This window comes from Pteropus alecto, unplaced genomic scaffold, assembly GCF_000325575.1.
Source record: "Pteropus alecto unplaced genomic scaffold, ASM32557v1 scaffold271, whole genome shotgun sequence".
NCBI lineage: Eukaryota > Metazoa > Chordata > Mammalia > Chiroptera > Pteropodidae > Pteropus > Pteropus alecto.
In genome coordinates this window covers 643,397-659,072 of record NW_006430730.1, presented here as the reverse complement: position 1 = coordinate 659,072, position 15,676 = coordinate 643,397, and the positions used below count along the sequence as shown (strand labels likewise).

At 47.4% G+C, this 15,676-nt stretch overlaps 1 protein-coding gene across 1 annotated transcript in view; it reads right to left on the bottom strand.

The window, feature by feature from the left end:
- Positions 1-13,496, bottom strand: part of SPTBN4 (spectrin beta, non-erythrocytic 4) — a 68,180-nt gene extending 54,684 nt beyond the window's left edge. The window contains exons 1-4 of the mRNA XM_025050866.1: positions 13,325-13,496; positions 4,517-4,668; positions 3,654-3,827; positions 917-1,008 (exon numbers count right to left, since the gene is read on the bottom strand). Coding sequence (XP_024906634.1) covers positions 917-1,008; positions 3,654-3,827; positions 4,517-4,668; positions 13,325-13,496 — 590 coding nt within the window. The remainder of the gene's footprint in view (positions 1-916; positions 1,009-3,653; positions 3,828-4,516; positions 4,669-13,324) is intronic.
- Positions 13,497-15,676: the final 2,180 nt, after the last annotated feature.

Below are 15,676 nucleotides of genomic sequence, written 5' to 3'. Positions count from 1 at the left end.
ATGGATGGAGATGGAGATGGAGATGGAGATGGAGATGGAGATGGAGATGGAGATGGAGATGGAGATGGAGATGGAGATGGAGATGGAGACAGAGACGGAGACGGAGAGACAGGAGAGGAGCAAAAAAGAGAGGCAGAGGGAACAAGGGAGGGAAGGCAAAAAGAGGAAAGAAGGGATAGAGAGAGAGAGCAAGATACAGAGATGGGGAAAGAAAGGATGGGGAGAGAAGGAAGGGAGGGAGAGAGAGAGAGATAAGAACAAGGAAAAGCAGACCTAGAGGTAACGACTCACACAGAGACAAACAGCATTGCAAGACAGACAGACGGCCCCGGGAGGATGAGAGAGAACGCTCAGTCTCCCTTCTTCCTCCCAGGGGCTGCTCTCTAGAGGGCACTTGAGTTTCAGGCCATGGCCCTTCCCGCAGGGCAGAGTTGAGGGTCTAGGGGACATGCCCAGCAGTGTCTGTGCACCCCCATTCTCAATGCCACTGAAGGCACTCAGGACCCCGAATTTCTCACACAAGCTGCCCGAGCCCTGGCGTGTGCCCTCCCAGGCTACAGATGGCTGTTAGCGGGGCGTGGCTGGAACCTAGAGCTGCAGGATCCACACAGGTGCACATGAGGCCTCTGGAGGTGCAGAATGATTGGGAGAGAGAGAAGGGAGCTGGCTGGGGACAGTATACCACTTTTCAACATTGATCTGTGAGGACTCCAAGTTCTAAATTTGAACCTGGCCTTCCGGATTGTTCTACAAGTTTCTTGGTCAAGGTCAGAAGAATGGATGTGTTTCATTTACCAAGTTATTAGTTTCAGATGTAACTTTGGACACTGAGGAAGATTTGAGCTGTCCCTTGTCCTCTTGTCCCCAAAGGAACTCCTGAGGTTAAGGGGTAAGGGGAGGGAGGTTGGGTGATTACCCAGCTGTCTTCATCTGACACCACAAGAGCAATGCATCCTTGGCAGAACGTGTCTCTCTGTTGTCCTCAGTCTCAATTTTGATGACTTGAATCTGTGAGGATATAAAACATGGCTGCTGGGCCTGGAGGGCTTGAGGCTGGGAAAGTAGTAAGTGACAGAGGTGATGGGAGGGGCAGCTTCAAGCTGGGGGTGGGGTTCAGGAGTGTAAGGATGGGTTCTGGAGGGGGCTAGGACATCCACAATGGCAGGGGGGAGGCAGTGGTGAATTAGGGTCCCAGTTTTCAGGGAAGCCTCCATTCTTGGCTTCTGGGCCACCACTAATCTCAGCCACCATCGTCTCCCACCTAGGCTAGTGCAGTGGCCTGCACACTGGTCTCCCTGTCCCCCCGCCCCCCACAGTCTGTTCTCCACATGGCCGAGAGAGGGACCTGGGAACATCCAAATCAGATCACGTGCTTCTTATCCTCCAGTCCCTCTGTGGCTCCAGCTCACTCTGGGTGAAAGTAAAAATCCTCACGATCTCTTCTCGCTGCGTCCCTGACCTCATCATCCAACGCTCACTCTGCTCCAGAGACCTCTGTCCTCTTCACTAACTCACCAGTGTCCTCCCACCCCGGGTCCTTTGCACTGGCTGTTCCTTCTGCCTGGGGTGTCCTTCTCTCAGGTCCCCACAAGGCTCCATCTCTCCTTGAGGCCCAGCCTTACACGTCACCGTCTTAGCAAGGACTTGACCAACCGCTTGATTTTAAATCTTAGTGTGTACACCCAAATGTCACACCCCCCTTCCCTGCCTTATCCTCTCCTTAGCATTTATCAATACTTATACATTTTATGTATTCATCTAGTTCACTGTCTCCCCTGTTATGGACTGACTTGTGCCCCACCCCCCCGCATTCGTATGTTGAAGCCCTAACCCCAAATGTGACTGTATTTAGGGATAGGGTTTTTAAGGAGGTATTTAAGGTTAAATGAGGTCATAAGGGTGGGGCCCTAATCCAATATGAATGGTGTCTTTATATAAAGAGGAAAAGACCCTAGGGACGAACACACAGAGAGAAAAGGTCTTGTGAGGATGCAGAGAGAGGGAGGCTGCTGGCAAACCAAGAAAAGAGGCCTTGGGAGAGACCAAACTTGCCAGCAACTTGACCTTGAAATACAGCTTCTAAAACTGTAAGAAAATAGACTTCTGTTGTTTAAGCCACCCAGTCTGTGGCATTTTGTTACAGTAGCCCTACTAGACTAATACACTCTCTAACATGTAATAGTTCCAGGACCACAGGATATTTGTCTATTTTCTTCTACTATGTGTTATCGCACGTAGTAGGTGGTCAATAAAGTTCTGAATGACCCAGAATCTAGAGCAGCTTAGAGAGACTCAGGTGGGTGTTTGAGTGTCTGAGAGTTGGGTCCTGGACTCAAGAGCTGAGTTTGGCATTTGGGCGCAAGGGAGAGAACTAGGTTCCCGGGAGGTACCAGCCCCCGGTGCAAGGCTCCAGCCAGCAGCCACCACCCCCAGCCCCATATCTTATTCCCTGATTCCGTACTACAATGCCCATACCTGTCTCCAGCCTCCACCCCTCTCTTGAGCTCCATCCCCAGGATCCAGTGGATTCCTAAATGCCTCCTCTTAATGTCCCAGAACGCTTCTGACCACCGCTTCTCAAAATAACTTCAGTGTCTCTCCCAAACCTCTCTTCCTCCCTGGCCCTGTCTCAAGCCGGCCCTACTGTCCCCCGGTCCCCAGGCCAGAGCCTCGGGCCTTGGCCTGGATACCTCCCAGTCCCTCCCCTTCTCCTATGGAATGTCTACTCCCCTCTTGAGCATCTTTCCTACCTGTCATTCACTTTATGCTTCCAGTCTCTAATTTTGGCAACCACCCCCAGTCCAGGGGGATCCTTCTAAATCTGATTGAGCCCCCTTGAGAAAACTCTCCAATCCCTCCACATCTCAGACAAAATAAAATCCAAACTGCTAATCAGGGATCCCCTAGGCCCTGCCAAGCCCTCTGACCTCACGCTTTCCATCCTCCCCTTGCCTCCTCTAGCCATATCGGTCTTGTTGTACTTCCAACATGCCAGGCTCATTCCCACCTCAGGGCCTTCGAATCTGTGTCCCCTGCCTGGAATGGTTTCTCCCTTCATCTTCATATGTCATTCAGCCATCGGCTTCTCAGAGAGCCCTTTGCTGGTCACCCCGTCCAAAATCTCAGTGCCATCAACCTACTATTATATATCCCTTTTACTGATTCATCATAATCTCTTCTGCATAGTTCTTTTTACTTCTCTGCCTAGAGCTGGTCCTTGCCCCCATACATCCAGTGTTTATGTACTTATGGGTTTGTTTATTGTCCATAAAGGCAGAAAATTTGCCTATTTTGTTTCTGAACTGGAGCAAGATTGTCTGGATTCGAATTCCAACTCCACAGCTCAGCTGTGTGACCTTGAGCATACTATTTCACCTCTCTGGGCTTCAGTTTCCTCAGTGGTAAAATGGAGTAATAAATAGTACCTAATTAATTTATTGGAACAGAGTAAAACATGTATAAATGATGGTCATAGGGATGGTGGTGATAACGATTATTACTTTTATCATTTTCATCCCCACCACCTGGAACAGGGTTCCTGGCATATGTAAGAATATTTTTGGAGTGAATGAATGAATGGATGAATGGGTGAGTGGGTGTGGGACGCCCTCCTAAGGCTCCACCGCGGGGGGCGGGGGTTACGTGGGGATCACCTGGAAGCGCAGGATGATGGTCCAGACCAGCCCCAGGGTCAGCCGGTGGTTCCCATCCACGATGTCATGGGAGCCCACGTTCTCCAGGTGCACACGCTGCTCCTTCAGGAACTGCAGCGCTTTATCCACGTTTTCCAGAGAATGGATTCTCATGCGACCGCGCGTGGGCCTTGGCTAGGGCGGTGGGGGCATTGGGAGATGGATGACTTGACCTAAAGCAGTGTCCTAGGCCCCACGTCCTCCAAATAAGCCCCATAGCCACGCCTCCTGGACGTCTAAGCCCGGGCCGCGCCCCTTCGGTATCATCAAAGACCCAGGACCCAATCCTAAAGAAGACCTCCCCTTCCCATAGCCAGACTTTTTCAAGACTCAGTTCTCTTCGTGGCTTATTCAAGTTCCTGTCTCTACCCTCTCCACAGAAGATCCACCTCCGACCTGATAACCACACTTCTTACTGTGAACCCCGCCCTCTGCCTGTAGCTATAGTCCCTCCCCTTCCGTTGGATCTCTGAACCATTGCCCCCTTTTAGTACACTACCCAGGCCCTTCCCTTCTAATAAAGCTCCTCCCTTCTCCCATAGCCCCACCCCTGCCAACGGAGCCCCACCCAAGCGCAGAGTGCCCCCCCTCAACCGTGCCCTCACCTGCAACAGAATCCCAGTTCCAAGCTCCGCCCCCAGTCTCCTCACAACCAAGCGCCACCCCTGTGCCGTAGCCCCGCCCACCCGAATGAAGGCCTCCTACCCACCCGCCCGCATCTTCTAGGACACTCCACCCATCCACTAGCCCGGCCCTTACCCTAGCTAGCCCAGCCCGAGACCCCAGGACCAACTCCCTTCTCCCAGCACTCCGGGCCCCCTCACCAACTGCTCCCCGGACAGCACTTCCAGGAGCCGCGTGAGCACAAAGCCATCCCGGAGGTCGGCATAGAGGTCCCCGATGTGGCAGCCAACGCGGGCGAGGTGTGAGTTCACCCACTTGGTGAAGGTTTTCTTCTGCACAGCCTCCCGCTCATCTGAAGGACAGGATCTGATAAGCCCCCGCCTTCCCCAGGAACTGCCCCTTCCATCTTCACCCCAGCCCCCACCGCCCACTTTAGTCTCCTAAAGTTTTCCTGAGATATCACTTCCATAATAAGCCTTCCCTGTTTCCTACCCAGGTTCGCTCTGTTCATTCATTCAATAAATATTTGAGCGCTTACTATGTGCCCCGCACTGCTCTAGGCTCTGAATACGGGCAGAGTCTTTCTGTCACAGAGCTCGATTTGCTGGTGAGGCACAGGTAATACACTAGGGAGCCATGGAGGGATGGCGGGGAGAGGCAGGATGACAGCTGTGTTTCAAGAATATCTCTGGCTGCTGTGGGGAGGGTGGATCAGAGAGGTCTCCACAGCCAGGAGACCAGGGATAAGATTGGCGAAAGGATTCAGGACGAGACTGGAGGAGGGCAGAGGTGTGGGGATGAGAGAAGAGGGCATATTGGAGAGTTATTTGGAGATGAAAAAGTAAGACTTGGCAACTGATGGGCTGTGGGGGATCAAGAGGAAGGACTATGCTAGACTGAATGCTCCTGGCCCCTGCCCCACCCCACCCCCCAGCAGTTGGACTGCCAGCTAGACACTGCATGTCCCATATCCCTAGGGTGAGGAGTAGTCATGTGACCACTGAGGAATGAATGAAGAAACAAAATGGAGTCACCATAGCCAAGCTAACAAAATTACTTAAAGAGGAATGGGCTGAAACACGAGGAATCGATTTTATTTTACCTTAACTAGCCCTTTTTAATTTTTGAGCGTTTCAGTTGTGCATCAATGCCTGGAGAGGTATATAAATCCTATAGCTAACACACTGAAGAACTTAGGAAAGAATGTTCACATGTCCAGACTAACCTGACATCCATTATCCATACCACCCCACATCTGGAAGAGACCATCTCGGACCAATCCAGAGGCTGAGAATGCAGACCTGCTCTTCTCGAGAACTCTCAACTTTTTTCTTTGAAACACTCTGGGTGTTACCCAGTAGTGCTTCAGGATTTGCAAACCTCAAGACCCTTGAATCAAACTTTATCATTTAATTTTAGCAAAGCCTCCTGATTTGTTTACACTCAGCCGATCCTGCCAGTGAGAAGGGAGTGGAAGACGTGTGTGACTTTCGCCTCGTTTGCTTACAAAAAAAGAAATAGTTTGGGAGCGCTCTCACGATCTTTTTGTTAAATAACAGCTTTAGTATGAGCTATAATTCACATACTACAAAATTCATCCTTTTAAAGTATAAATTGGATGGGTTTTAGTATATTCACGGAGTTGTGCAATCATCACCACTATCTAATATCAGAATATTTTCAGCCACCCAAGAAGAGACCCTGTACCCATTAGCAGTCAATTCACACTCTCTCTGCTGTCACCCTGAGGCAACCAATAACCTATTTTCCGTCTCTGTGGATTTCTCTATTCTGGACATTTCATATAAATGGAATCACACAATATATAGCCTTTTGTGTGTCTGGCTTCTTTCACTTAGCGTAATGTTTTCAAGGTTCATCCATGTTGTAGCCGGTATCAGCACTTTACTCCTTTTGATGACTAAGTAATAGTCCATTGTGTGGATATTCTACATTTCACTTATCCATTCATCAGTTGAGGTACATTTGGGTTGTTTCCACTTTTGGGCAATTATGAATAATGCTGCTTTGAACATTCAGGTCAAGTTTTTCTGTGGACACAGGTTTTTAATTATCTTGAGTATACACCTGGGAGTGGAATGACTGGGTCATATGGTGACTCTATGTTTAACCTGTTGAGGACCTGCCAAACTGTTTTCCAAAGCGGCTGCATCATTTTACATTTGCACCAGCAATATGGAAGGTTCCAATTTCCCCACATCCTCACCACCATTTATTACAGTTGGGTTTTATTTTTTTTATTTTTTATGATGGTCATCCTAGTGGGTGTGAAGTGAGATCGCAAGCATTTCCCTGACGATTAATGATGTCGAGCATCTTTTTACATTGCTTATTGGCCATTCGTATTTCTTCTTTGGAGAAATACCTGTGGAAACCCTTTGCTTGTTTTTTAATTGGGTTATTTGTCTTTTTGTCATCTTACTATCTGCAACTTTCTGTAGATCTAGAATTATTGCATAATTTAAAGCTTTACCAGAAAAGGAAACTGCGACCTGGCCTCCCTCCCTCTTTCCTCAACCCCCACAAGCTCAAACACCAAGGTCCACAGAGGACAAGATGGAAGAAAGACCTGAAATCCTCACTGACTGCTCGGAGCCTCCCTGCCAACCATTTGCCAACCTCTTCATTTCAATGGTACCCAAAGAAAATTAATAGAAACACACCTAGGGCTTATCGAGAGGGAGAAATAAGCTTCTATCTCCTTTAAGCGACTGTATTTGGTATCTGTCCCAGCAGCTTCTCCTGTACAGCTATTACTCACGTTTCTTTACTAAGTGATTTAGTCATCACACTGTTAGGATCACACACGAGGAGGTAATGACACAGAAGATGGCGAATTGGGTATTTGATTATTCTGCCTTCCGATGCCTGTGCCTATAGCAGGTTTGGCCAATACTGTATAGCCAAAGTGGCACTTCAGCGCATCCCCAGTACGGTGCCAGAATGAAGATGACTGGGTTCAGACCTGCCTCTGCGATGACTGGCTGTGTGACTTCTACAGGTCGTCCCTCCTCTTTGGGCCTCCATATTCCCTTTTGTTAAGTGAGGGGTTCAGACTAGATCTCGGTTTCTTTGATGGGTCCTGGGAGACCCTGGGTGTTCGGGAACTCATGTTTGGAGGACAGGGACCTGGGAGAATATTTTTCATTTCGTCTCCTCATTTCGATGGTACCCAAAGAAAATTAATAGAAACACATCCTGGACCATCTGAATAGTGGCTTCATAACAGATTATGCAGTGGGAGTTTGGTTGTTGTGATTACAATCTTGTTAGCATGCAGTTGGGTCTAGAACTGAAATGCCCACAGGGGCAAGGCAGACTCTGAAATTGAGAAAACTAGGCCCTCCATAAAGGGGGCAGCTGCCACATGGCCCCTGTGACTGGCGCCTTGAAGGAATGGTGGCCCAGTACTGCCATATCATGTGACATTCCACGAGGAGCCAAAAAGCTGGATTGTTTTAAAAGACAGAATCTCCCTATTTTTAAATGTTGGCAACTGATTTATATTTTTGTAAAACACAGTGGGGGTGAAATCAAATATGTCCCAGAGTGCCACTTTTGAACTAAGATGACATTGAATGTTCACTGTGTCAGTGAGTGTGTTTGGCTACTGTGTGTGGCATCTTCCATTTGCCATCCCAGTACCACTCACCCCTCTTCCGCACCCGCTCTGGGCCCAGGCAGGCCGGCTGGTGTGTACTGTATGAAAGGATCCCCAGCCCTCAAAGATCTCAGACTTCCGGTTAAGTTCGGACAGCAGGAGTTGAGAGGAGAGACGAAATGACCAGCCTGACCGGCTTCAGGCAGCGCCTGAATCTCTGGCTCCTGCTGGGGAGGCCTCTCTCCCCTCTTGCCACTTCCTGCCCTGCCCCTGGGGGTCTCCGCTGCCCTTGTAGGTTCCCATAGCCCTGCTCACACATCTGTAAATAGTCCCTTCATTAAACGCTCCTGCATTTTACCTGCATTTTACCCCTTCGAGGGGACCATCTGCTTCCTGATGGGACGCTAGCTGGCACAAAAGTCTTTGGGCTGTGAAGATTCTGAGCCAAACGACAATTGTCCTACCTCTGCCATGTGCTCATATTGAGTTATTTTACCATTTATATATTCTTCTCCACTGTGGTCATCACCGATCGCAAGTGAAATCAATTTCTTTAGAATATGACTTTATTCATATCTTTAATACATTGAGACTTTCATAGAGCAGAGGAAGAACTATTCTTTTATCTATTACTGGTTAAGGTGAAAGGATAGAGAGACTTAATATGATATGTTTGAACATTAGTCTGGGAAAAGTTAGGAAGCTGGAGAATACCAAGTATTGGTAGAAATATAGGGATATCATAACCTTGATGCCTGCTGGTACTTACGGTGAGTTATGGACTGGGATAACCATTCTGAAAACAATCCAAGTCAAATGAAATTCGTACCCACCCCCATGACACATCCCCTGGCTACGTGTCCCCAAAACCTTTTTCACACTGGTTCACAAGGAGCATGTAGGAGGATGTTCAATGCAGTCTGATTTGGGGATGGGAGTTGGGGCAGGTTCAGGGTTGGAGACTTCACTGGGAAGGGAATGGTCAAATGTGGTGAGTTCACACCACAGACTCCATGCAGCAAGGAGAAGCAACAGATTAGACGTACACAAAGCCACATGGATGAGTCTTAAGGCATCGTACTGAGTGAGAAAATCATGCAAACAATGCCATCTAGAATTAGACAAAACTGGCATCAGTTAGCAATACCTGCACACAGATTTATGACAAAGTGACATTGCAGTTCAAGAGGGAAAAAGTCTTTTCAGTACATGGAACGGAGTCAACTGGAATCCATGAAGGGGATAAAAAGGACCCCAACCCAAACTGCACGAAATAATAAATATAATAAATATCATTCAGCTTACAAAGCTAAATGTAAAAGAATACAGCAAGGCTTTTAGAAGAAAACATCCAAGAATATCTCCATGACCTTGAAGCAGGCAAGACTTCTTAAACAAGACGCAAAATGTTAGCCACACGAGAAATAATTAAATAATTATCAAATTAGATTACATTTAAATTAAGAAATCCCATTCATCAAAAGGCACCATTAATAGAATTAAAAGCTACACCGTGGGAGAAAAGTATTCACAACACATATATCTGACAAAGGACTTGTACCCAGAATATACAAGGACTCTTGAAAAGCCATCAAAAAAAGCAGGAAAATAGGCAAAGACTTGAATGGGCACTTCGCAGGATATCCGAATAGACAATAAACCTATGAAAAAGTGCTCCATATCATTAATTGTTATCAGTCATCAGGAAAATGCAAATTAAAGCCACAGTAGAATGCACATCCTCCAGAATGGCTAAAATTAAAAAGAATGACCATAGCGAGGGTTGGATGAACATCAACTGAGTTACTCATATACTCACAAAATGCTACAAATGGCAGTTTCTACTTAAGTTAAATATACAGCTACCCTATGACCCAACAATGTCACTCAGGGGTGGGTCTAAGCCAATCAGAAATGAGTGCTTATGCCCACCACAAACATGAACTAGAAAGTTTAGAGCAGCAATAGCTTGTATAGTTTTGTTTGTAATAGTCTGTAATACTAGTAATTCCTAGTTTGCAATAACTTAGTTTGTGATAACCCTAACTTAGAAGCAACCCAAATGCTCATCAACAGGTGATTGGATAAGCTATGGTGTGTTCATACCGTGAAATATCCTACAGCAATAAGGAACGACTAAGTACAGGCAGACATAGCTGAATCTCATAAGCAGAGTGTCAAGTGAATGAAGTCAGACACAAAAGGTTCCATTTACATGGAGTTCAAACACTAGCAAATGAATGGACGCTCTTAGAAGTGAGGACAATGTTTATTCTTGGGATATGGTGATAGGTGGCTGGAGGGTGCTTGTCTAGGGCTGTCTGGGGCTATTCTGTTTCTTTATCCGAGGGCTGGTTGCAAGAGTGTGCTCATTTGTAGGACTGGATGCTCATGATATATCTGCTTTTCTGAGTGCACGTAATAACTTAATAAAGAGTTAAAATATATGTCTGTGTCCGCACTAATTAGAAATGCATTTTGCAAAATGCGCATTTTGCAAAGATTCACATTAAAACTGTCAGAATGGTTGCCCATAAGGAAGAAGGCATTGGTGTGAGATACGGGGATAAAAGAGAATAAACAAATAGATAAAGAGGAGGTGGGCCTCACACAGATGATGATGACAGCAAGTCACGAACTGTGGAACATGATTAAGGGACTCCCTGACCAAGAGGTTCAGAAATTTTTTAAATGTCTTCATGCGAAAGCATGTTACAGAGGATTCTGCTCAAAGGTTTGGCCTCATTTTAAAGAGAGAAAAACTACGAGAGAAGCAGGCAAAGGGATGCAAAAGGAAATACACCCTAGCAGTCTAGGACATATTAGCATTTTGAGCAGCAGCATGGTTTCACAGACTAGCAGCATCCCAAATAATTGTTAAGTTGAATGTTACTGGTTTTGTGATTTGGGTCTGGAGTCCGATATTATGTGTGAATTGTAGCCATAAGAGATATAAACAGAATTGTATGTTTGTGTGCATTTGAGAAACAAGTTATAACAATCTAAGTAGACACAGGGAACGTACGAGAAAATTTTTTTCTTAAAGGGGATCTCTATAAATCTCTAGACTAGATGCTGTCAGATGTTCTGTGAAACAGTGATCTTAAGATTTGAAGTGTCCTCCCACCCCCGCTTGAAATCTTACCATAGCTCCCTGATGTCCTCACCTCCTTCACAGCCGTTCCTGATGAAGCCCTCACAGGCTCCTGGCCCATCATCACTCACTCACCACCTGTACCCTCCTCACTCAAGTCACTCTCAACTTCTGAAGGTTTTACATATGCTGTTCCCTCTGCAGACAATCCCTTTCCACTCTCCACCCCAGGGTTCATTCCTCTTCATCTTTCAAGCCAGGGGTCCCCAACCTCCAGGCCGAGGACTAGTACAGGTCCGTGGCCTGTTAGGAACCGGGCCGCACAGCAGGAGGTGAGTGGCAGGCAAGCGAGCGAAGCTTCATCTGTATTGTCAGCCACTCCCTAGTGCTAGCATCACTGCCTCAGCTCCACCTTGGATCATCAGGCATTAGATTCTCATAGGAGCACTGGTTCCTGCTGCCCAAAAGGTTGGGGACTGCTGCTTTAGGCCTCGCTTAAGCATTGCCTCTTCCAGGAAGTACCCCTTGACTCTCCAGATAAAATCAGGCACCTCTGGGCTCCCACAGTCCCCAGAGTCCCTCATCACAGCCCTCTGCCAGTGCTTCCCCCATCCTGGCCCTGATCCCTCTGGGTGATCACAGTCTGGCTGGATCTAACTCTGACTAGGAGCCCTGTGGGGGCAGGACCGGGGCTGGCTCAGTCACCATTATGTCTTTCATATTGTCCAGCAGAGGCTAGGCACAGAGCAAGCACTAAATAAATATTTTGTGGATGAAATAATAAATTCTGGGATTTGAAGTTGGTATGTTCCCAAGTTTTTAAGCTTCCAAGAGTCTAAAGGTATGACTTTAAGTTTCCATGAGTGTGTTTATATCACTCTAGGCTTCTAAATCAGAGGAAGCTGGCAATCCGTGGGTTGGATCTAGTTCATACTTTGTGGCACGTAGAGATTTTTTTAAATTGGGAAATCGCAGTTAAATATCAGAGCTAGCAACTTGGGGCCTGCATTTCCCCATGGTGAGAGCTGGTGTCCAGGGCATTATTTTCCAGTTGACGAGAGCCCGCAGTCCACCCACTCATTTATGTCACCTGCTTCCCTAGAGGCCCTTGAGCTTGATACCCTGCTCAACATCTTTTCATTACAAAGTTCCCAAAATCTTGGTTGGTATTAAAGATTCTATGTTCGTCAAATGCTGAGTTGCTAAAATTCTGAGATTCTGAGGAAAACAATTTTGACTTTAGGATTTCAAAATTTCCTGATTATAAGAGTATATATATTATATGTATAACACTCCATATTTCTGAGATATTACCATCCCAAAGGTCAAAGGTGCTAAAAGGCTAATGTTTTCAAGGCTTATGATTATAAAGTTACATGTTGCTGGAGGGTTTTTGCTAACGTTTTAATGCTGATGATTAAACTCTCCTGAGATTTTAAAGCTCCATGAATACACAGTCCTAAGATTCAAGGGTCTACAATTCCAAAGATCTAAGATTCTATAACTCTGTAGCTCTCTGGTCTTTGCTTATCTTGTTCTAAAACATCAAAGCAGGTGACCAACCACCCAGTTGTCCCAAGACCGAGAGTTTCAGTGCTAAAGTGGGATGTTTTGGTTATTCTATCTCAAAGTTCTCAGGATCCACGTTTCTAATCTGACATTTTAAAGGGTTAGGATTATAAGGCCCTAAGGATCTATTATATGAGAGTTTACGTTTTAAGGATCTCAGATCCTGGGAGCCGTTGATCAAAATTTCTAAGGTCTGTGATTATAAAGTTCTGTTTACAAGAGTCTCTGTTTCTAAAGATCTCACATTCAAAGCATCTCCAAATCTGACATTCTAAGGACCTAAAATTCGGCATTTCAGCATTTCAGAATTCTAAGGACATGTGCTTACAGAATCCCATGTTTCTGGGACTGTACACATCTTTAAGGTACTCCATAAGGCAGCGACAGGCCACATGTGGCTATTTAAATTAAAATGAATTAAAACTAAATAAAAATACAAATTCAGTCCCCCAGGTAGCACTGGCCACTCTTCCAGCGTTCATAGCCACAAGCACTAGTGGTTAGTATACTGGACATCACAGATACAGAACATTTTTCTATCATCATGGGAAGTCATATTGGACAGTGCTGGTCTAAAGATTCAAGTTCTAAGTGTCTGTTACAGTCTTCCCATCCTCTGAGCCATCACGGTCCTCAGGTATTGAGGTACACAGCCAGCTGCCACCCCAGCACCCCCCTCCCTTCCCCCCTCGCCTCCTTCCACCCCAGCCCTCCTCCAGGTACCTGCCAAGGCCTTGATCCGGGAGCACTCAAAGAGCGAGGCGGCCGCGGTGGAAGCCACGGGCTGCTCCCGCTCCCAGCCCCGATCTGGGCTCTCCCAGCGGGCCGTAGGGTTGTTGTTGTTAGGGGCCGGCAGACCCTCCATGTTGTCCACTTCCCCTGGTACCTGCGCCATCGGGGAAGGTGAGGCCTGGGAATGGACAAAGGCAGGTTAGGGCTGGAAACAGGGCCTGAGCTCAGAGGTCTCACCTGTAACAGCGACCGGCTGTGAGTCCTGTCCCCTCTCTGTCTTCAGTTTCCATGTTTTTAAAGTGGACATCATAATAATGACAATAATGTTCATCTGACCACTTCATAGGGCTGTGGTAAAGTGCCTGGATCATCGCCTGGCACAGGGTAGGGGCTGGGCCAACGGTCACTGTCATTGCTGATAGAATGTTAACGCTGTTATCAGTAGAACTCTACGATGCAGTAATAACGACACTTGTTGAGCACTTGCACTGTGTTCAGTACTTTATGTATATTATCTAATTCTCACAAATTTAATTCTCTAAAAATAGGCTATTATTAGGCCTAGTATACGGAAGAGGAAACTGAGGCACAAAGGGGTTAATACAGTTGCCCAAGGTTGCACAGCTAGTGAATAGCCAAGATTCAAAGGCAAGTGGTGAGACCAAATGATTGCATTAATGGCCCGATCTTCATCCTTATAGCCACACCCTTTGTCATATGACTCTTCGGTGTTCTACTGTGGTGATGGAAGTGGGGTGAGGGGAAGGCGGGAGAGTAGGGTGAGGGGACATGCCTCTGATGAACAGAATTTGGTGGACGTGCTGGCGAGTTCTGAGCCTAGGACTCAAGAGACCTTTCGTATCTTTGCTTGTGTTTGACAGTGGCCATGAGAAGAACACTGCTTGGCTAGGCCAGGTCCAAGGCCCCAGTTGTTCCAGTCAAGGCCAACTAGAGCAGCTGACGGCCAACATCCCCTCCCCATCCCAACATGTGAATAAGCCCAGATGAGCCCAGCCTAAGTCACTGAGCTCAGACTCAACGGCTACATAAATGCTTAAGTATTTTGAGATACTGAGTTTGGGGGTGGTTTCTTAGGCATCATTATTATGGCAATAGCTAACCGACATATTGTCTGACTCCAGAGCCATGTTCTAAAATGCCGCCAGATTGTAAATATGAAATTCAAGGGGGTGGGAGACAGCAGATACATCTTCTCCACCCTCCAGGCCCCCAGGCTTGATTCTAAGACTAAGAAAGGAAGAAACTGAGAGATCGATGCCTCCCTTCTCAAAAGATTCAGATGGTCACCAACCCGCCAGATTCTAAGAAGGCAGGATCTAAGTCTTGGTCAGTGTGATGGAGTTGTCTCTTTGGGTGGACACTCCAAAATCTGTCGTTATTCTTCCCTTCTTCCATGGAAAGCTATAAGTGGGCACATAGCTACTTACCGCCTGTATGACCTTGGCCAAGTCACTTCCCCTCCCTGGGCCTCACTTTGCTCATCTGTAAAACGGTAATGATAATAGTACCCATTTCCTAGGGGTATGTGAAGACGAAATTAGTTAATGATCAGGGGACATGGTAACTAGCACATGCAAGCCCTCGATACATGGTCCTTGCTAGTATTCATCCTCTGATCACATATCTGAGCAAATCAAAGTGCCTGTGCTGGGGTCGGACAGAAAGAAGTTCAAGTCCTGCTTTATTTTTGCTGTATCTTTAACCAGTATCTTTAACTTGGCTTCTCTGTGCCTCAGTTTCCCTCCTTGTTAAATGGTGAACACACTGTTTCTTCAACGGAGGACACTTGGGGATGGCGAGGCGCTTAGCACTTAGCGAGTCTCAGTCAGGCCTGGCCATTGCATGATTGAATGGAGAAGGAAGGGAGAAGGCGGTGGATTTTTTTTGGAGGGTGGAGGGTGGAGGGTGGAGAGTGGAGGGTGGAAAGGAGCGTCCTCCGGCCCCAGCAAAGGCTGGCCAGTGCCAGGCTGGGGGTGGGAATGGATGCTTTAACCCTTCCGAGGCCGCACCTCTCTCTCCCTGCAGTCTAGTCACCGTTCCCAAGGAGGGGGCCTGGGAAGGACAGGCCTGGGTGGAAGACCCACCCATGGCGCGGAGGCAGCACTGGGTGGCGGGGTGGAAGCTCGTTCTGCCCGCGCCCCTTTGCCTTCTCCCAGCCGGGGAGACCCGGGGGGCTCAGACCACGACCATAGCGCACTGGGTAGGGATGCTCGGGCAGGTGGGGAGATGCTGCAGGGAGGGGCTCTCCGCCCCCACGCTGCTCACCTGGGCCCACGGCCGCCGGTGCCGCCGTCCCTGCTGCTCGCGGCGCCCGACTGCCTT